The sequence below is a fragment of the Talpa occidentalis genome, unplaced genomic scaffold (assembly GCF_014898055.3).
Source record: "Talpa occidentalis isolate TD23 unplaced genomic scaffold, MPIMG_talOcc4v2.1 talOcc4.3, whole genome shotgun sequence".
Classification (NCBI taxonomy): domain Eukaryota; kingdom Metazoa; phylum Chordata; class Mammalia; order Eulipotyphla; family Talpidae; genus Talpa; species Talpa occidentalis.
This window is the reverse complement of record NW_023603184.1, coordinates 36,696,428-36,718,941: the sequence shown is the minus strand read 5'-3', so window position 1 is coordinate 36,718,941 and position 22,514 is coordinate 36,696,428. Positions and strand designations below refer to the sequence as shown.

At 38.1% G+C, this 22,514-nt stretch overlaps 3 protein-coding genes across 3 annotated transcripts; 1 reads left to right on the top strand and 2 right to left on the bottom strand.

Annotated features, from left to right (window-relative positions):
* Nucleotides 1-52: 52 nt before the first annotated feature.
* On the bottom strand, nt 53-994 carry LOC119255020 (olfactory receptor 51G2). The gene has a single exon (XM_037522040.1). It carries the CDS (start codon nt 992-994, stop codon nt 53-55), a length of 942 nt encoding a protein of 313 aa, XP_037377937.1.
* A 5,511-nt stretch (nt 995-6,505) lies between these two features.
* Nucleotides 6,506-7,456, bottom strand: LOC119255019 (olfactory receptor 51G1). The gene has a single exon (XM_037522039.1). The coding sequence runs from the start codon at nt 7,454-7,456 to the stop codon at nt 6,506-6,508; it is 951 nt and encodes a 316-aa protein (XP_037377936.1).
* Nucleotides 7,457-20,669: 13,213 nt separating this feature from the next.
* On the top strand, nt 20,670-21,617 carry LOC119254672 (olfactory receptor 51L1). The gene has a single exon (XM_037521772.1). It carries the CDS (start codon nt 20,670-20,672, stop codon nt 21,615-21,617), a length of 948 nt encoding a protein of 315 aa, XP_037377669.1.
* Nucleotides 21,618-22,514: the final 897 nt, after the last annotated feature.

Sequence of the window (22,514 nt, the reverse complement as noted above, 5' to 3'; positions counted from 1 at the left end):
ATAGAGGTGTGAGGGTACACTTAATAAAATAGCGCCTTAAAAACTAGACCAACTAACAACAGAAAGCACGGGTCACTCGATCCCGGATCTGTTTGGTCTTGACACTATAGACAATGGGGTTCATCAGAGGAGGCACGAGAAGATACACAAAGCCCATGATCACCTGGACAAGATGAGGTGCGTGCTTCCCAAAGCGGTGGATCACGGACAAGCCAATCATGGGGGTGTAGAAGAGGATGACGGCGCAGATGTGGGAGACACAGGTGTTAAGAGCTTTGAGTCTCTCGGTCCTGGATGCAATGGAGAGCACCGCATGCAGGATCATCACATAGGAGAAAAGAATGAGCAGTGAGTCTAAACCCACCGTGGAAATAATGACAAACATGCCATAGATGCTGTTGGCTTTGATGTCTGCACAGGCTAATTTCATTACTTCCTGGTGGAGACAATAGGAATGAGAAAGCACTGGGGAACGACAGTAGGGGAATCTTTTGAGCATGAAGGGCAGTGGGAAAATGAGTGCTACGCTACGGCCCAGAGAAGCCAGGCCCATCCTGCCAACGACAGTGTTGGTGAGAATGGACGCATAGTGCAAAGGGCGACAAATGGCCACAAAGCGGTCAAAAGCCATTGACAGTAGCACAGAGGACTCCAGAAAGGATAAACAATGAATGAAAAAGAGTTGTGTAAAACAGGCATCATGACCAATATCTCGTGCCCCAATCCAAAAGATGCCCAGCACTGTAGGGAGGGTACAAAGAGACAGCCCCAGGTCAGTCAGCGCCAGCATGGACAGGAAGAGGTACATAGGCTCATGGAGAGAGGGCTCCGTTTTAATGATAAAGAGAATTGTGCAGTTGCCCACAATGGACACCAGGTACATAAGGCACAAGGGGATGGAAATCCAGATGTGCAAGTGCTCCAGCCCGGGAATGCCACTCAGCAGGAAGCTGGAGGAAATTCTGCTGCTATTTTCTGGAAATTCCAATTTCATTGTGAGCCGAGAGAAAGGGGAGTTGGATTCCCTCCAAATTTCTGAAATGAATCAAGGAAACCTGATGGTAGTACCTGGAAAGAAATTAAAAATAAAAAGGTTAGAATCAGCTAAACCTAAAATGTGTAGCTCCAGCAGAGATCATTTTATTTTCCTAGTTCCTGATTTCTTCTCCATATTTTTTAGAGATTGTTTTTGTCTTATAGTTTTGAAAAGAAAATGAAGATGTGGAATTGTGAAGGGACTTGCTCAGGCTATGTGACTTCCAAGAGCGAAAATGTGTGAGTTGGATATTGTATGTAAACGCCTCTGCCTTTTTCAGTCTGCACTGAACTCTTTGGAACTATAGCAACCAGCTCTCTCACCCTATGGAGATTTTGTTAGGTTCAGTCAGTGAGAAACAGCTAAGAGATGTAAGGGCATGGGAGACTGAAGAGTTGAGGCTCATGCCGGGTGGCTCTGTGAGCTGACACTGCTTGTGTTCTATGACTGAAGACCACAGCTTTTATTGGGAATCTTTCTACTAGAACAACATTTCTTGGTACCTGTAATTGCTCTCCTTGCTCTTCAGGCTAATTGGTGATACATCTTCCATAGTTCTATTAGTTATACTTAACTTCTCCTGTCCTAATTAATCAAACATTCTCATGGTTCTTTTCTGCCAGGACCTTTACTGACATTCCAAACTTTCTTTTGGCTTATTTTCCCTCTCTTACTTTATTTTCTTTGCTATTTCTTTTACTTTCTTCCACCTCCGTTTCTTTCTCTCTCTCTCTCTCTCTCAATCTCTTTCTCTCTCTCTTTTTAATGTCACTAACAACATGTAAACCCTATTCTTAATATACAGACTAATCCTCCATTCTCCTTTTCCTCTTATCTTCTTGCTATAGACACCTAGTCTGATGCTGGTAACTTGTAATTACTCTTCAGCTCATATAACTTCAGAGAGAACAGGAGTCTGCATAAAGGGATGTCTATAAAGTTATTCTTGACCACCAGTGTAAGATATCAAAGTCCTGATTCTCAAATACATCAAAAACTATTCCCCAGAAATGCAGGAATTCAACTGCTTTGAACTGAGGTGGCAGGAAGCACCCTCAACCATAGGCACCACCACAGGCATATTCATGTGCCCCACCACAGGCACATTCATGAGAGCCTACAAACAAAAAACTATGATATAGTCCTCCATCTTGTATAGAGGGAGAAATAAAGGCTCAGGAGGGGACATGGGCAGAGGCCATGTGTTGATGTAGGTCTCCTGATTCTAAGTCAGTGATCTCCTACTCCCAGTTAATAATCTGAGCAGAGGGCCTCCCCGGTGGCGCAGCGGTTGAGCACTGGGTTGCGAAGCTGCCCGCAGCCTTTGCGGCGCCGGTTCAATCCCCGGCTGCTCCCCGGCCACCAGAGGAGGGTCTCGCATGGCGCGCAGACCTCTCCTGCCGCCTGCTGCTCCCCTCAGCAGTGTACTTCGGTCCTTCTGCCTGCTCTGCTCCCCGCTCTGGCTCTGGTGAATTCTCTCACCCTCCCGCGCTTCTGACTGTACCCAGTGCTTATATAAATAAATAAAAATAAATCTTTAAAAAAAATTAAAAAAATAATAATCTGAGCAGAATGGGGTTTGCTTTGTTTACTTCTGTGAGGGAGAGCTTACAGTGCAAACTGGCATGCAGTAGGCACTCAGTATCTTTTTATGCATGAACAAGAATTTTTATTTACTTAGCTAGTTTTCATTTGGTACATAGCTTATCTCCTTTAAAAATCCTTTGACTAAAGATCTATGAATAGCAACATGTTATTGATGAAGAAACAGGTATGGAGAAATTTAACATTTCTAAATGTTAAATGTCAAAGTGTTAGTAAATGGTAAAAATTAAAAGCAAGCTATGATTTTGCTCTAGATTCCAGGCTCTAAACAACCATTTCACTTAATGATCCCAATAGATGATAATCCACTGTCAGCTAGCAACAGTTAACATAAAATTATAAGCTTAATAAGCCTTCAAAAGAAGTGCAGACTCTAGCTGGACTGATAGATTTCCTGGAGAAATACACACAACGATATGCATAGACATTTTCTTTCTTACTCCAAATATCAGTAAAATTCAGAGCTGGTATCACTAACTCACACCTACGTGAAGGTGGGATGGACTTTCATGCTATGTCCCTTAGCCTCTGCTTTGGCCATTATCAGTGGTCACCACATGTTCATCAAAGCAAACTCTGGTAGAAAATATTTTTGAAATGACACAGAAATAGAGTGGTGAAGAAGAACTATAATTCCTGATGGACTTCTACTATTTGCCAGGAACTGTACCAGGAACATTGTAAATGTAATAGCATTTAGACCTTAGAAAAGTCTTGTAAGGTAGTCTTATTATCTCAATTTGCCAAACAGAAGATTGGAGAATTTGCCTACGGTTATAAAACCAGTCAGTGGCAGAACCTACAATGCAAACTTAGGTCTTTGGAGCTCCAAAAGCATATTCTGTAAATTTGGAAATATTTAGGTTAACAGACAGTTTTTAAAGTTGAGACAGTGTGAAATGGATTTGCTTTTCGGAAATAAGTTCTGATTCTGCTAACCATGTGTCTGAGGCCAAGGTTTAGATACTGAACCATTCTAACTGAGCACATCTCATTTCCTGCACCTTAACTTACTTGCCTAACTTTCCTCTCTCCTTGGGACTAAGCAGTATCTTACTGTTGCTGTCATACTTGAGACAGCTGTCTGGACAGGAAGCCAAGGAAGTAAACAGATGTTAGAAAATTGTTGTCTCTTTTCTTTGTGCTAAAAGTAGGTTGGTCATCCCAACCTAACAAGATCTGCCCAAGCAGACTCCACTTTCAGCGGGCACCTTTTACTGTCCTTCCTTTGTCTCAAAATACCTTTTCTCTGTTCAGAACTCAGCTTGCACCTTATGCAACTTCCCGTTACCATCACAATTCAGCCCCAAACACCTGCCCCCTAGATCCACTCTTCACACACCAACGTTAAGATGCAGAAGGTCCAGGGAAGAAGGAAGGTGAAAACTAGAGGCTTTGAATGGAGAGACTGGAGGGAGGATGGTAAACGCCCTGATTTTTATGCAACGGACTGAGGTCCCCTCTGAGATGTTTTTAAGACTCTTTAATCAATTCTCTACCAGGACCGCCTCCCTGGGGATAAGGAAAAGCAAACAGAGTGCTCATATGAGAAGTCTAGATGGGATCCCAGAGGCTGCCATGAACTAGTAGCTACAGTGAAGAATCTGGCGAAGGTTTTGGAAATCCCATAACTCCAAGATAGCAGAGTACATGTTGATAATGTCTGTATGATGCATCCTATTGTATAGTTTATGTACATTGGATGTGACCATGTAGTCTATATAACCATATGTAACACTAAAAAGTACTTTTTAAGCATTGTAGATGTTCCCCAAATGATTAAAAATGGATCTGCCACATGACACAGCAATTCTACCCCAGGTATCCTCCCAAAGGACACAAAACCATGAATTTGAATGGAAACCTGCTCTCCTATATTTATTGCAACACACAATTTGAAGAATTTTCTCTTGGTCCTCTTGTTCTGAGAATAACCCAGTCATAAAGGAATCAGATGTGCCATGGTAAGGCAGTTCCTAGAGTCAGAAGGACTAGACAAGTAGCGTCATCTCATGTGGGGGCCACCTAGTAACTTATCTTCTTAATGAAGGAACGTAGATTTGGTATCTGGGAATGGAATCTACAAACTCACTAGTTTCAGTTCTGCTGAAAGGACTCCTGTGTATTTCATGGAGAGGTGAAGGTGGGAAGAAATAAAGGATATCAGTCTCCCTAGGAACAGAGAGACTGTGGTATTTCTCCCTTTTACAGTGCTTAGATTCAATGAAAGTTTACATACAAGTGGAGATGTAACTGTAGCACAGGAGACGGGAAGTGTGTTTAAGAAAGAGCCTGCTCCCGAGGGCTTTAAGAAGTGCAGAAGATCTATCTGGAGTTAAAATTCACAATCTATGCATCACAATGCTTTTATTTTTTGTCATTAACATTGGATTCAGGGAAACTGAATTATCATATTTTGTTGGCAGGAATATAACATAGCATATATACCTGGAAAAGAGTTTGGTTACTTTCTTACAAAAGTAATTCCCTGGGTAATAATTTCACTCTTGGGCATTTACCTCAGATAATTAAGACTTATGTTCACACAAAAACTTAAATGAATGTTCATGTAATAACCTCAAACTGGAATTAGTTAAGGTGTACTTCATAAGGTGAAGGGTTAAATAAACAACACTATGTACATAACATGGAATATTACTCAACAATAAAAAAGAACAATCTACTGAATACAACAACAGCTTGGGTGAATTCAAGGGAATTATACTGAATGAGAAATCCAATTATATACTATATAATTCCACTGATAAAACATTCTACTTATAATAAAACATCCCACTTATAAAACACCTTTTAAGAGGCAAACTTTTAGAAATGGAGGGCAAATTAGTGGTTACCATTGTTTAGGTACCAAGGATGCAAGAGGTTGGAGAGTGGTAGATTATAAAAGGACAGTAAAATGTATAGTTTTGGTGTTGGAATTATGCTTCAGTATTTTGGATAAAACAAGTCTGCACAGGTTAAAAATTGTATGAGACCTACAGACAAATAAACAAATGCAAACAAATGAGTGTAAATGAAAGTGGAGAAACTGAATGAGATTTGTGGATTATATCAATTTTTTAAAAATATTTATTTATTTTTGTGCAAGAGCTGAAGTACAGGCCAGAGGCGAGGGAGGGTGAGAGGATTCACTAGAGACAGAGCAGGGAGCAGAACAGGCAGGCAACCGAAACACATTGCTGAGAGGTCTGCCGCACAATGTGGGAGTCTCCCTGGCTGGCGGGGAATCGAACCCAACTGCAGAGGCTGCGGACAGCTTCACAGTGCTGTGCTCAACCTGCTAAGCCACTGGGAGTCCCTGGATTATATCATTTTGGTTGTGATAGTATACCATTTTTTTATTATCATTCAGGCAAACTGGAAAAAATATGCATGTTAATCTATAATTACCTCATGTGAGTTTAAATTTAAATGTATTTTTATAGAGACTACTGACACAATTAGTCTTTCTTTATAAATTTTTTCTAAGGGCCTCCCTGGTTGCCTAGGGTTTAAGTCTCAATGCTTATTCATCAGTTTGTCATTGACTTATTCTACCATATTACATTTTTTTCAATTCTTGATGTAATCATGTGCGTTTGTATGTAGGTTGTTTGATATGGCTGGACACAGCTATGAGGGAAACATATTACAAAATCAAAATGTGGATGCCTTTCTCCCACCCTTTCATCCCAGCAATGAAGAGAATAACTACAGGAAGACCCTTGACTAGTTACTCAGATAGTGAGTGACTACCCATAGCATCATTATCTCTTTTGAGAAGTGAAAATTGTTTTTGTTGTTGTCCAATTGTCCATTTGGATATCTTCTCTAAAACTCCCTGAGCATCAAAAAAATAAAAAATTACCGAAATGATTTCATAAACTCAAACTTCTTAATGATCCGCTGGCGAATTTGCTTGGTCTTGATGCTGTAGACAATAGGGTTCATGAGCGGTGGCACCAGCAGATACACATAAGACATGAGGAGGTGTACAATGCGAGGCAGGTGCTCACCAAAGCGATGCACAAGAGACAGGCCGATCATGGGGATGTAGAAAAGGAGCACAGCACAGATGTGGGAGACACAGGTGTTGAGGGCCCGAAGTCGCTCCTGGCGGGATGCAATGCTTAACACAGTGCGGAGGATGAGAGCATAGGAGAGGAAGATGAGCAGCGAGTCCACGCCGACGGTGCAAGCCACAACGAAGAGTCCATAGATGTGGTTGACAATGATGCTAGAGCAGGCCAGCTTCATGATCTCGAGGTGCAGGCAGTAGGCATGGGCCAGCACGTGGGTGCGGCAGTAATGAAAGCGCTTAAGGAGGAAGGGCAGTGGAAGGATGAGCAGGGCGCTTCTGAGCACCGAGCCCACACCCATCTTGACAATACGTGCAGGTGTCAAGACCGTGGAGTAACGCAGCGGGTTGCAGATGGCCACATAGCGGTCAATAGACATGGACAAGAGGATGGAAGACTCCACTAGAGACAGAGTATGGATGAAGAAGAGTTGAGTGAAGCAGGCAGGGATGCCTATCTCTCTGGCATCAAACCAGAAGATGCCCAATACAGTGGGCAGTGTTGAAAGGCAAAGACCCAAGTCTGTGAGGGCCAACATGGCTAAGAAATAGTACATGGGCTCGTGGAGGGTGGCATCAGTACGGATGACATGGAGGATGGTAACATTTCCTACAATGACTGTCAAGTAGATGGAGCAGAAGGGGATAGAGATCCAGCCGTGGATATCTTCCAGACCCCGAAAGCCCGTCAGGAAGAAAGTGGCTTTATCCAGGCTGCTATTGTAAAATATGGTCATGGCTTTATAAGCTTGGCTTCAGCAACCTGCAATATAGAATGGGATTCCTAGAGTACCAGGCTAAGTTCTCACTCACTTGGGTGCCCTGGGGACCAGTGAGTCAGGAAGGATCTGCAGAAAAAATGGGAGAGAATTGAGGTACCTGATCTTTTAGCATCTCTTGAAGGATCTAGAAAAGGAACTTTTATAAGGAATTTCTAGAGACCATGGATATCATATAACTTATCCATTTGGTGACATTTCCTCCATTGTTGGACTCTTAGAGGTTTACTGAGATCACCTCAGAGGGTACCTCTTTCATTTCTTCCTCTCTAAAAAACAATCTCCAGTTCAATCACGAAAACATTTAAAATTTGTATCATATTCATGGGGAAAGTATCCTTTGGAGCTTAGTTCTAAGAGACAGCAGGAGAGACGTGTGTTTCTGACAACAGGGAGGTTAAGAGATAGTGAGGAGCAGGCATCAGAGATGAAGTGGAAATAGCAAAGAGAAAGCTGAAATGGCTCAGAAAGGTCTCTAATATTTAGCTTATAAATCTATTTTTTTCTATGACCTTTTATTTTAAAAATAAGTATGGCACTCTTTAAAGACATCAATTTCTGAAGTAAACTACAACTGAAACAGAGTTGTCATAATTTCTTTTCATTTTAAAAATATAAGTAACAATAATGAATAAGAGGAAGTTCCTCAATGGAGGTGTTGTTGCATTTGAGAGTAACCTCAGTGGAGATTTTTCTATATTATAGGGAGTGAAATGCTGAAAATTATTTCTCAATTTTAACTGGATTCCGTTATATTTTATTTATTTATTTATTTTGATTTTGATTTTGATTTTTTTATTTTTTACATCACTATTCATTTTTAAACAATATTTGCTCCCCTCGCCCTTATTTAGCTTATAAATCTTAAGACACTTAGAGTGAAATATGCCTCAGGACAGACTGACATCATTCTGAAAAGCTTAGCATACTTAATAGTTATTGAATGTTATGTTCCTATCACCTTTCTAAGTGTTCAATATATTTACATCATTTAGCTCTTAGGCAGTCCTATGAAAGAAATTCTATTCTAAGGAACACATTGCAGGTGAGACAACTGTGACACAAAGAAGTGAAGTGAACTGGGTAAGTTTTTAAAGCAAGTAGGGTTTGAGTATGGAATTCAAACCCTCACAGTATCCTACAGCGTCTACACTGCTCTCAGCCTTCACGCCTCCTCACAGGATTGTAACTTTTACAAAAGTCAGATAATCTGAAAATTAATTAATTAATTAAAAACTCAATTGTGATTTTTCTACGTAGCGTGGTGCATCTGTAGCTAGCCATTCCTATTATAAACATCATTAGATGAGCCAAGATATGTAACAATAGTTGGAAAATATGCTGGAGGAACTGAGCTCTGTCTGGGACATGCTGAGTGCAAACTTTAAAGGGAATTCTTGGAGACAGTTGTCTACAGGATTTTGTATGTAGTGATCTTTGGTTTGAGTGAGGCCTTGCATTATAGAGTGTCTTCCACGAACATGGAGAAAAATGCCAGCACTTATAGCATGAAAAGGAAAGAAAGGGACTTCCAATGGTAGTTTCAGTTCAGACCACTGAGAACTATTTTAAGTGAGGGTAGCATATAACATTAGAGCTAGAAGAGAGAGACAAAAAATGGAGAGTGAGACAAACAGGGTGAAAGCAGTAGTGTATAATAGCACCAATGTTACAAAACACTGTCTACTACAAAAAAGAAAAAGAGGTAGAAAGTGTGTTTTAAAATGGCCAAAGGACACAAAAACATTAATTCTAAAGGACACCTGCACCCCTATGTTTATTGCAGCACTATTTATAATAGGTAAGGCTTGGAAACAACCCAAGCCCAAAAAGAGACGACTAGATCAAAAAGATGTGGTACATATACACAATAGAATAATATTCAGCAAAAAAAGGAAGATATTGTTGCCATTCACAGCAACATGGATGGAGCTAGAAGGGATTATGCTCAGTGAAATAAGCCAGAAGGAAAGAGAAAAATATCAGATGGTTTCACTTATAGGAGGAATATAGGGAACAAAATAAAGGATCAGGGAAAAAATAACAACAATCTAAAAAAACACAACGAAACTAAGCAAAAATAATCAGACAACTATAAATCAGAGACACTGCAGGGGAGGAGGATGGAGAGGGATCAAAATGAGGGTGGAAAGAGCACAAGGGACTAAGGTGATGGTGCACTTGTGAATTGCTGGTGGAAATTTTATGGGGAATACACCTGATGTAAAATATATACAAATGAAGAAATTAATTATAAGAACAAAATGGCATTGTACTCATAATGATGAGATCGACACTGATTTTCCAGAGAACAGGGGCTTAAATTACCAGTGGGTAGGGAGGGATAAATAAAAAGTCTACATTATTTGTAATTTTCCTCTAAGATAGATACATAGGATGTGTGAAAAAGAGACCTTAAGGAAGACAAATGAGACTTGAGACTATTATTTTAAAAGTCTTTTTCTTCTTCATTAAGGTAGAGGGACATTGAAGATCTGAGGGAGGATAAAGACAGAAGAAAAGTTCATTCCAGATTTGTCATTCACACTTCAAAAAAAGCAAAAATAAGACAATGCAGTACTTAATATAACAATATAGCCTTGTGGTTTTATGAGTGTAACTGAGAAACAAGGAAAAGATATAAAAAGGGACAGCTGGGAAGAAAAAAATTAAAGGGGGAAGCAGAGACTTGGAGATAAAATGAGCTATGAAGAAAAAAAGTGAATAGAATTTGGACAGCAGGCTGTGGGGGGCATAGACAGCAAAGCAATCTCCCTCTGACACTGAGAACTGTGATTGAGAGGGAAAATGGTAACATAAGTTTTTTTTTTTTAAAAAACAATAAAGAAGGAAAAAGTTCTTATTGGTTAAGTGGAGAAGCAAACAAGAGTTTAAACATATGTGTTACTTTTCAGACAGCAGACTCAACGGTCATGTCAGTTTTCATCCAGCTCACGCTGATTCATTTCAGAGTTTGTGAAAGGGAGGACACATTTAGCAGTCATCTATTTCACTCTTGTGTCTCCAGACAGAGAAGAGAAGGACCATGCTGCCTGCTTAGTAAGAAGTTGCATCTATGCTATGCCATCTCAGTTATTATTGCCCCTTTCAAATGAAGTCCTTGCATATTATATTTTGGGTATAGGAAAGAGGCAAGTGTGTGCTAGGCAACAAAGATCACAATGAATTATAACTAGCGCTGGAGAGATGGAGTTACTGTATCTCTAGAACATTGCAACCCTGGCACAGATTAGGAAACTAATACAATTTGTTGAATGAATGCATGAACGAATAGATAAGGGGAGAGGTGAAATGTATTACGTATTAAATAGAACAATGTTTCGTGCAGTCATTTTACATTTTGTTCTCAAAGGCGCTTATATCCAGATTAATAGCTCAGAGAAGTATCAGCTGAACCCTCCACTAGACTCCAGTCTCACACTCTTGATCCTCCCTTCAAAGGGCTCTAACTTACTGGGAAAAAGGGATATCCTATATGGTCGATGGCAGAAATAAAGGAGAGATGGGTGGAGCAGTGATTTCAATGACAGCCTGACTGCCTCTGACTTTATTCCTCATGTAGTTGGCCACAAAGGTGTTTAAGATGAGCAATATGGATTGGTGACACTCTACAAAATTACTCTCAAGGACAATAAATAACCTTTTATTAGTATAAAGTTTGATTGTTACAATGCACTGTCAAACCCATTTTAATATTTCTTATAATACAATCTTAAGGTAAGGAAGTTAAAGACTATAATTTCAATTTGAAAGATGAAGAAATGAATCTCTAAATGATGAGAAAAGAAATGAGATCCAGCAAGGATTCTGCTGAGTGATTAAATGACTTACAAAATCACCCCTAGTGACACAGTTATGACCATCTATATTAGACCATCTATCTCTAATGCATCTGCCACTCAAAACTTTCTCAAATAATTTCATGTGGGGATTTAGCAAGTAATGAAGACTGGGAAACTGTGTGGCCCAGTTACCTCTGCGTCCCTGGCTAGTCCCTGTGATTCTTTTGTAATACATACCTGAGAACCAGTGGCTAGAATGGAAAGGTCTTGGAAGACATATTTTCTGTATAAGCTCAGAAAGGACGGTAGCTCAGCTAAAGAATATTCCCTGCCTTAGACACCGGGTCTTTTTGAAGAGCCCAGAAGCTTCTCTCTAGGGGCCTCTATTGAGATCGAGATTCCCCACAGAGTTCTCCAGGCTCTTGGCTGAAGATAGAGGTCATGGCGGACGGTGGAATCCCTGAGCATTGAGAAAAAAACAAGCGTAAAGGAGGGAAAATCCGTCCTGCATGTCGGCTGGATGTTAGGTTGTTTCTAGTTATGGATTTTGTTTTCTGAATTGGGATAAATAAGATCTAGTTAGACCTGGAGAATGATCTGGCAGGAGAGAAAATTTTGACAGATTCCGATCACAGGTCAATTGATTCTAACATCTGATACTTACTTTTGGCTATGTAACCTAAGTCAAATTACTTAGTCTCTCATAAATAGTTGTTCTTTTTATCTTAAAAAGGGTACCTCTCCTCTCTCGCGCACCTTTTTAAAATTTTTTTAAACACACACTCTGGTACTATCATGCATTCTCCTGTTGTAGAGTCAATTGCTAGTGTATTTTGGTTTGAGTTTAGGAAGAAAGAAGGTCTCTTTGACCTCAGTCTTAAATTATAGGTATCTTTATATTGAGTATTCTTTGTGTTTTCTCTCCAGTACACTAATGGCATAGGTCATAATTCAGAAACTTGCACTCCAATGCCTGTGGAATACCTTTAAGTAGTTCACCAACCCACTGAGGGCTCCAGGACTCTCCTTTATCCATCTGTCCTAATTGAAAGAGAAACTTCAGAATTGAGTGTGGATTCATAATGTTAATTCGTATTAGAAGTAGTTTTAAATTCAGAGAACTTTCAGTGTGGGTCTACTTAGAGCTTATGTATCCATCAACTTAATTCATTTTTATTTATTTATTTAAAGATTTTTATTTATTTATACAAGAACCGGAGTACAGGCCAGATGCACAGGAGGGTGAGAGGATTCACCAGAGACAGAGAGGGGAACAGAACAGGCAGACTGACGAAATACACTGCTGAGAGGAGCAGTGGGCAAGACAGGAGAGGTCTGCCCCACCATGTGGGCTTCTCGCGGGCCTGCGGAAATCCAACCCGTGCTACAGAGGCTGCGGACTGCTTCACAGTGCAGTGCTCAACCGCCTGCGCCACCAGGGAGGCCCTTAATTCATTTTTAAATGACTTCTAAGTACTCTTTTCACTTGCTTGTATTTTATTTTCTGTTCCAAATAGTATGTAGGGTAAATGAGCTCTACATTAATAAGATTTCCCAGATGTAGTTCAATTGATTCTTTGGTCTTACTATCATATATTTTATTTCATATCTTTAAAACGGACTAAAATCATGCAGTTTTCAAAAAAACATATAATGAGCAACTAGAATGGTCTAAGTATTTTGCTAGGTACTGACAAAGACAGTAGTTAATATATGATTGTTAAATCACTTGCACATTGATTTAGGATGGAGGCAATACAAAGTAATACTGTATAAGATTGTAACAGTAGTAAATAGAGTGAACTGAACATTTTGAGTAAAAACAGTTTACCCAATACACATTAAAAAGAGATAATTTATGGACTCTATAGTAAATGAAAATATAAATGATTTATAATTTTTGAATTTAATTTTAATTGTTATAGAACAATTGTTTTTGAGGTGAACTTTTTATCTCTACACATTACTTGCAATACTTTATGATAGGGGAATTTTAATACTCTATGTGAATTGCAGATGACTGATATGTCCAATATGCATAGTAGGTTTTAATATGTTCAGTCTGTGTGTGGAAGAAAGTGCATGCTTAATCTTTCAGCACAATTCAGTCACTACTGATCACTCAAGTTAATTTGAGGCATGATGTTTTTTCCTAATTGAGCATGTTATTTTACTTTTTTCTATTTTTAACATTTAAAAAAATCTTTGGTTATTTTTTCAAAATATAGAACTTCTCCCCTCAGGTGCTATTAACATAGTTTTTCTACTATCAAAGTGCCCACCATCCTCCACCGCCTTCCATTGTACTCTCCTCCCCCCATATCCCAGACTATCCCTTTCTTTCATCGGTTCCCTCTTCCCTTCTGAGTGAAAAAAACTGGAAATTTCTTTTATGTAATTAGGACTATACTATAATGACTGAGAGAGTTAATCTCTTTGACTGGGATGGAAGAAAAGAGTATAGTAGAATGGAGAACTCTAGCAGAGATCGGCAAGGAACTTTTGAATTACCCAAATGGTAAGGAAAAATAAAATTAGGAATAGGCAATTTGTATGTTGTACCACATGGGTAAAGTTTGAGCAATGTTATTTATGCCACATTGAAAATTGCAGCTATGGACAGTTGTGAAGATGGTGGCATAACTACTTATTAGCTTTGAGACTTGTGGAAAGTTAGTTAACCTCCTTATGACTCAGGTTGACATTCGTTAAATAATTAGAATAACTTTACTGGCTTACTGTTAAATGATACAGTGAATATAAACCTCTTTAATCAGTGCATAGTACCAATATTTTTAGATGTATTAATATTGCTGTTGATGCATTAGATACACATTTCCTTTCTTATTTTTTAAAAAGATTTATTTATTTTATTCATACAAGAACTGGGGTACAGGCCAGAGGTGCGGGGGGTGAGAGGATTCACCAGAGACAAGGTGGGGAGCAGTACAGGCAGATTCACTAAAAACACTGCTGAGGGGAGCAGCGGGCGAGACAGGAGAGGTCTGTTGCGCCATATGGGTCACCTCCCTGGCTGGGGATCAAACTAATGCTGCAGTGGCTCTGGGTAGCTTCACAATGCTGCATCTTAACCCCTTGAGCCACCAGTGAGGCCCCTAGATACACATTTCTACTGCAAAGTTTGCATCTCACTATCTGTATTTAAGGGAGAAATTCTGAATGGAGAATGTGGGATGGATAGAGCACCAGCAAGTAATGAGATACATAGAAGTCCATACAAATTGTTAGACTGAAGTATTATCCCCCTACCTGGCAACACATAAGCATGTATCTTATTTTAGAATCAAGACATTGGAGAATCTTCTGACACAAGAGATTGTTCTGTCTCATGTAATATTCCTTGGTAATGAAAAGCCTGATATGAGAAAATTGAGATTTGGGCAGTAAGCTGAAGCAAAGGTATTTGTCCAGGGTATTTAAGATAGTATATTACATATATTATTTCAAAACTGGATCAGGAAAGATTTTAAAGGCGGTTGTAAAAAAGGGAGGAAAGGAAATCTTATAAAAGGAGATTTCATAAAAGAATCATTTTAACAAATTACATCTACCACAAATAGTTTCAAAACTGACAAAGGAAAACATCTGAATTGTTCTTATATTATTATAAAGGTGTAACTACCCCTGGATAACTTTTTTTAACTTTAAATATCACATTTATTTTGAGAAAACAAAAACGCAACATCTCAAAGGATGAGATTTTACATCTCAAGATATTTCCCAGGTAGTAAGCCTACAGATAACAAATAATTTTTGTAGAAGATAATTTTGTACAAATTTTACTTGTATTGAGGAACAGAACATAAATCACTGGTTTTTTTTTGAAAAGGTAGGATAGGGAAAACCACATTTTTTGGGATACAATTATCTGGAAGTAGGCAAAAAGAAGGCAAACCCTACCTTGTCAACATCTACAGAAATGGTTAAACTGCACCCCCCACCCCACGCCCAAAAAACCCCCTTCAATCTTGGGCATCCCTAAAAGCCACTTCCTAGCTACTAGCAAATTCAAGCCAATTACTTGAAGTTAATTCAATTGGTGTATTTTTCATGCCCTGAAAATCTGGCTAAATGACCCCTTATGTTCACTGTGGTAGCACTCAAAACAACACCCCTGTGTTGCTGGACAGGGTCTGGCCAAGAATTTATGGGAAAAAGGATTGCACATAATAAATCAAGAGATCATTTCTCTGCAGGTACCAATTAATATTGCTTACAAGGTACCATCTACTGGCTATTACAAAGGTACACATAAAAGCAGGTAAGTTGAGGTATTTTATTTCAGAGGAACTAGCAACATATTAAGTATGCTTTCTATTGTCATTTGCTCTCTCAAAGGAGGCTAAACAAACAAAAATAAGACATTGGTCTAGACCACATTATAAATCTAAACATTGGTGTAGGATTTCAATGGTGAGAAGCAAACATTTAAAAAAAAAAAAACCCAAAAAACTAATTGAATGCAATCAAGGTAAATTTCATAAATTTTGATGGAAACAGAAAATAATTTTATGAGATTTACTTCTGTTCTTGATAAGACATTTTTAAAGAAAACAATAGAAATAAGCATATTCTCTGATTAAGGTTAGTTACAAAAAAATTCTATCAAGTATGCTATAAAGGTGAAATGTTGAGAATATTGCCTGTGACATCTACAAAGAGAAACAACATAACTCTCATCACTTCCTCCAAAAATTGCATCAAATATCTCAAGTAGTGCAATAACTCAATACACATAATATAAATATAAGAATTGGAAATAAGGGAGAAAGAAGCTGACCTCCACAGTACGTGGAGGTAAGACTGGTACAAAATAAGGTCTAAAGATTTCTTATTAAAAATAAAAAAATCTTTTTTTTTTTTTAGGAAAAATGCCAAATATAAATTGATTTTATTTTAATATATTAGTACCAAGGATTTGGAAAAAGAAAATTTATGAGTGCTGTTCACATTACATAAATTAGTATCAAATCCCTAAAAATAATTTTGATTTATAATATATTATCTCTCGACATAAAAGTTTAACACAATATCGATTAAAAATTAAGACCTTATTCAATTGAGATCCATGTTTCCAAGAATGTGGATCCCAAGAAAGTTGATATCCTAAATATTTGAGTTATTTCTAAATTCATGTGTAGATTCAATACATTCTCAATAAAACTCACAATATTGAATATGTCTTGATAGAAATTAATAAACTATTTCTGAAAGTTATATATAAATGCAAAAAGATAGATATATAAGCTATAAGCCAAGACATAATCAAGATATAAGAAGAAGACTATATTGAGAAGTTGAGCTCCATCTTAAGTACTATGGAAGTAATGGTGAACCAGATAATGACTTCTGTCATTACAGAGTTTAATGTGGAGTCTTGAATTCTGTTGCTGCTTAATAAATGATTATTAAACATAGGACTAATGAGAAATGTTGAACACCTTATAACAGTGATGCGCATTATTACTGCACTTAATAACCATGGTTCTAGATGGATGCCTCTAAGGAAGCTGAAATTTCAATGCTCCTCTCGATTAGGGTAGTTATCACAAATTCACTCTCATGAGTCATTTGAGAAAATTACTACATTGAAAGAAAGACCTGGGAGTGGGAGGTAGAGCTGAGACACATTTCTATAATTCTAGTATCTATAATCATATGCTTTTGGCACAACTGTGATTGTAAAGTGTTTATATTAATTTAATCTCCAGAGATCCAGCAGACTCTGACACCAGTGCCTAATTTTCAGCCCCAGGAGAGAGCAGGAACATTTATAGGGGTGGTGAAAGCATTCAAGTCTCACTACTCAGAGAAACAGGTTTATAAGACTTGAAGTCCATAAGAATCAAAGTTGTAGCCTCTGTAAGCAATACAAGTGTGATTTTCAATTAGAGATGGGAACTCTTTCAGGTGAGGTATAAATCAAACAAAGGAGTTGTGAAAGCACAGAAATCAAAAGAGAAATTAGAAGAAAGAATAGAGGCAATAAAAGGAATAGAAACAAATAGAAATAAAAGTATTAAAAAGACATAAATTTAAGGAAGGCAAAATAGAAGGAAATGGAAGCAGAAAATAGAATAGGAAAGATAAAGATGTTTAAGAAAGCAAATTAAATGACAGAGAGACAGAGAAAGCAGGAACAGAAAGAGAATACGCTTTTCCTACAATGGAGAAAAGCTTAGGCAGAGAAAGACAAAATGAAACAGCATCATTTAGGAAATTGGGCGATTGGTTGCATGCCTCTCATTCAAACTGATGTCACTGCCTTATGTGTAAATTTCAGGTATGTTAATTTTTAAATTACAAATAAATAGCAGGTAGATTTTTTTAGTACAGGCTGTGTTAAATTTGTGTTAAGATACTAGAGCTGAACAGAGTAACACCATTAGAATATACAGTTTATGCAGAAGGGGAAACTAGGTACTGTCATGTTTGTGAATGATTTTGAAATTTATGACATTGTAATGTACTACTGTAATCTGTTTCAACCATTTTAAGATAGGCTGGAAGGTAGTTTTTGAGGACTGAAGCTTAGGTGCTGCAGAGACTAATAAAATGTTCTAATTTTATCTTCAGAGGTTCTGCCTTAGTTCCATGGAATGGATGAATGTGTGATGAGAGTCAATTCAAGCCTTTGCCCTTTGAAATAAATGCTGTTACTAGTCATAGACTCTATCTACTCTTCATTTCTCATAGCACTATAACTAAGTTTTAAAGTAGCAAAGAAGCCCCAAGGAATCATTGTTAATTACATAGAAATAGAGTCAGAAGTGGGCCTCCCCTGGTGGCGCAGTGGTTGAGCGCTGGGTTGCGAGGCTGCCCACAGCCTCTGCAGCACCAGTTCGATCCCCAGCCACCGGCGAGGGTCCCACAAAAAAAAAAAAGAAATAGAGTCAGAAGAAAATGAATAGAATGGACAATAAAGGACCTTAGAAAAAGTGAAAGACATAACAGTTGGGTCAATGAGAAAAGAAAAAGAGAACATAAATAGGGATATTGCTGCCTATACTGACTTTAAGTTAATGGACAGGATTGCAATGGAAATTTTCTAAATATTATCATCTGTATTTAGAGTGCTTAAAGCAAGGGGAAAGACATTCCCAAAGAATAGTGATCTAGTTTACTTCCTACAACTTATTTGTTAATTGAAGAAAATGTGATTTCTAGCAAGGTTGGAAGAACTAAAGGAAAAAAACATAAAATAATTTCTTTGCCTGGGGTAAAATAAGTTAATTTTGTTTGTGGCCACACTGTGATCTCTGTACGTGTGTGTGTGTGTGTGCGCGCACATATTCTATATACTTCAGTGTTACCATCTAAAGTGTTTTGACAATTTGAGCTATAGAATGGAAATTAGAACTAAGTTTCTAAGTGAGGAAGAAGGAGAACTCAACTAGAAACTTAAGAAAATTTTGAAGAATAAAAAGAAAAAAGACTGCTTAGAGATAAAGAAAAAGAAAAGTGCTGAGCAGGTATTCTGTAGCTGACAGCCTTGTCTAACTCAAGGACTCCATGAAAACTCCACTTAAACCACTTATGCTGGAGAAGAGAACCAGGAGGTACCAGACTCAGGGGACAGGGGATACATAGGCTGGGAAATAGGGAGAAAGGGAGAAATCTTTACTTCATAGAGAGGATGGGACTGCTTTCTGTTCCTAATATATAGATTCTAAGTCAAAATCCTTTTTGGAAATATAGGTTGTCTAGTCTGAGAACGATCCGTATTTACATAATGAAATAAGAATGAGCCAGAAGGGGGAAGTTTGAAAAACAAACAACCAGAACAATACCAACAGCGTTTCTATGAAATAAAATAGTAACAGCTGGACAGATGAAGCCTGTGATGAATCTCTGACGCTACGTTTGGAAAGGTCTTCAGGCCAGAGCTGAAATTTATCTTAGACTTTTAAGAGGGCAGAGATTAGGGTATATAAAGACAGATGAGGGAGATGCTGACACATTGCGGTGGAGAAGCCTGAAGTCCCTGAGGTCTGGAAATCTAAACTCTAAAGGCTGAGGTAGATGAAGAATTTTCCCAAGGTCAATGAGGTTAGGGCTAAAGTAAGAAACCAAAGGACTAAAGGGACAGAGAATCCCATAGAACTTACTTGCTATGTCCAGCTCCATCCAACCCGAGTGGGAACAAGGGCAGCATCACCAAAGGCAATCACAATGACGACTGCTCAGGAAGAGGAAAACGGATATTAGAATTCTATTTTGAAAAAGGAAAAATAGCCTGAGTGTTTCTAGTAGTCACTGATAGTGAGTGTTTAGAGCTCTATTTCTGAACTTACTATGTGTTCATAGAGGTAAGTACAAATGGGTCATAAAACTGAAAAACATGGTATTTGAGTCAGTATTTTAAAAATCTGTTCAGGCATCATTTTGAGAGAAAAAGAAGGAAGAAGTTATAAACACAAATAAAGTGAATTTCCCATTATTATTAATTTAAGACACATAAATATATCACAGACATCTAAACTAACTATGTTGTTCTGATTTTTTCTGTGAGAAGGCATAAAATAATGGTGGGGGATGGGAGAAAACAGGGAGATGACAGCACAGTGGACTGTGGTGGGGGACTATGGGCACTTTGGCGGTGGGAAAACTGTCGACCACACCTGAGGGAGAAATTCTATATTGTGAAAAAATAAATGAGGAGGTAAAATAATGGTACATCATTAATAAAAAATGTGGAGTCGTTAAAAAAATAGTAACATTGTGACCTTATGCCATATATATATATTTTTCTATTGTGAATTTAGATTAAGAAGGTTATTACACATACAGCTAAAAAATATGTAAGTATGCTGGAGTATGGAGTTTTTTCTTTTTTCATATAATGGTATTTTTTGTTACTCAGATATTTTCAATTTTCAGATATTATAAATTGTTAAATAAAGTAAGTATGAAGGGAAATTTATATTGACTTATTGGAAACTGTTGTTATGGATGAAAATGTAGCCTAGAAGCAATAAATGATTAACCCAAGCACATTGGTGCAGAATCCTTACACAAATTCATGAAAATTTGCTCTGACTTTTATTTCCATTGTTATAATACACAGTAAAGATTTCTTTCTCTTCTCTCTTGCAGCTTCATTTTTTTCAGTGACCGCTAAGCAAACCCATCAGAATACTTATCAGAGTTGACTGGATTTGTGTGGTGCACATTTTCTTTCAGAGTTCAAAGCTCTTGATTACCAGGGAATGTTTCTTACCTGTGAACCGTAAGAGTCATCTCCTTCCTTTGCAAAGTCAGGGGAAAGAGGTGTATCCTGATTGCACAGCTTTTGTTCACAACATAAAAAAGAATAACAGAAAATATTCCCTCTGCCAAGCATCGTCATGGTGGTCTGGAACAACAGTGATACTATGGAGCCTTTATTTATCCTGAAGGGATTTCCTGGACTGGAGTATGTTCACTCTTGGCTCTCAATCCCATTCTGTTTTGCATACTTGGTAGCATTTGTTGGTAACGTTACTATTCTCTCTGTCGTTTGGGTAGAGTCCTCACTCCACCAGCCCATGTATTACTTCCTTTCCATCTTGGCACTCACTGACCTCGGTATGTCCCTGTCCACACTTCCTACCATGCTTGCTGTGTTATGGTTGGATGTTCGGGAAATCCAGGCAAGTGCTTGCTATGCTCAGCTCTTCTTCATACACACATTCACGTTTTTGGAGTCCTCAGTGCTGTTGGCCATGGCCTTTGACCGTTTTGTTGCTATCTGCCGTCCACTGCACTATACCACCATCCTCACCAATAGTATAATAGTCAAGATTGGCTTGGCCTGCTTGTTCAGAAGCATGGGAGTGGTACTCCCTACACCATTGCTACTGAGGCGCTATCACTACTGCCATGTCAATGCTCTCTCTCATGCCTTCTGCCTGCATCAGGATGTTCTGAAATTATCCTGTTCAGATGCCAGGGTCAACAGTGTTTATGGGCTGTGTGTTGTTATCGCCACACTGGGTGTGGATTCTCTCTTCATTCTTCTTTCTTATGTCCTGATTCTGAATGCTGTGCTGGGCATTGCATCTCGTGAAGAGCGGCTAAAGGCACTCAACACATGTGTATCCCATATCAGTGTGGTGCTTATCTTTTTTGTGCCTGTTATTGGGGTATCAATGGTCCATCGCTTTGGGAAGCACCTGTCTCCCATAGTCCACACCCTTATGGCTGACATTTACTTGCTTCTTCCCCCAGTGCTTAACCCTATTGTCTACAGTGTCAGGACAAAGCAGATTCGTCTAGGAATTCTCCGTAAGTTTAGATTTGGGAGAAGGCTTTAAATATCTTCTACCCTCCAGTTTTCCCAATGAAACAATAATTTAGTATATGAGAAGTAAAATATTTGGGGTGTGATCATTGGGTTAAATTTCTAATTATTTCACTTTCTAGATATATAATTTCAGTTAATCATCGGCACTGAAAATTTGGAGTTTTCTTGGCCATGTTGTGCTAATAAGTATGGCCTTTTCTATTCCTAAGATCATTATGAGATGTACACTAGATAATATATGGAAAAAATAATTTTATTATAACTATAAATTTTAATATTATTAAATCATTCTTATTAATGAGAATAATAGTAGTTACTGTTCTTAGGGAATATAATTATATATATATATAAACTTGTCTATGTTTATGTTCTCTATAGTATGTTCTATATTTATGATCTGAAACTCAAGAAATCTCCATCTTTCTCATTTTCTAATAGACTTGCCCATATTTTGTTTATCATGTTAAAATGTCATACTGTTAATGAAAATAGCCTTGATTTCATAGGGTAAGTTTGCAACTTTAGTTTCTGGCAAGACTTTGAAATACTTCTGTGACTGTTGGATATGAACTAAGTCCTCATCTCGTCTAGTGGTCAGTGATTTGTCCTTATTCCCACTGTTGCTGAAGGTCTGTCAGCTCCTTCAACTTACCAACAAATACTGACAACACACAACCTGGAATAGCTCAAGAAAGCCTAACAGTGCATTTCTAAAAATCTAGGCAAATGTGTAGATTTTCTGTTCTCTGGATTTCAGATCTTGATCTGTGAACGGACTGGGAATTGTGCACAATTATCAACCTTCATCATCTAATATGTATTCCTCTTGTTCTACATGTCTGTATGGATCATTAATATTATTGGCTCTTTCTCAGTTTCCTTATTGTTCATAATCCATTACTTTTTT

Excerpts from the sequence above, each read along its gene's own strand:
- LOC119255020 (XM_037522040.1), bottom strand. The coding sequence starts at position 994 with ATGAAATTGGAATTTCCAGAAAATAGCAGCAGAATTTCCTCCAGCTTC.
- LOC119255019 (XM_037522039.1), bottom strand. The coding sequence starts at position 7,456 with ATGACCATATTTTACAATAGCAGCCTGGATAAAGCCACTTTCTTCCTG.
- LOC119254672 (XM_037521772.1), top strand. The coding sequence starts at position 20,670 with ATGGTGGTCTGGAACAACAGTGATACTATGGAGCCTTTATTTATCCTG.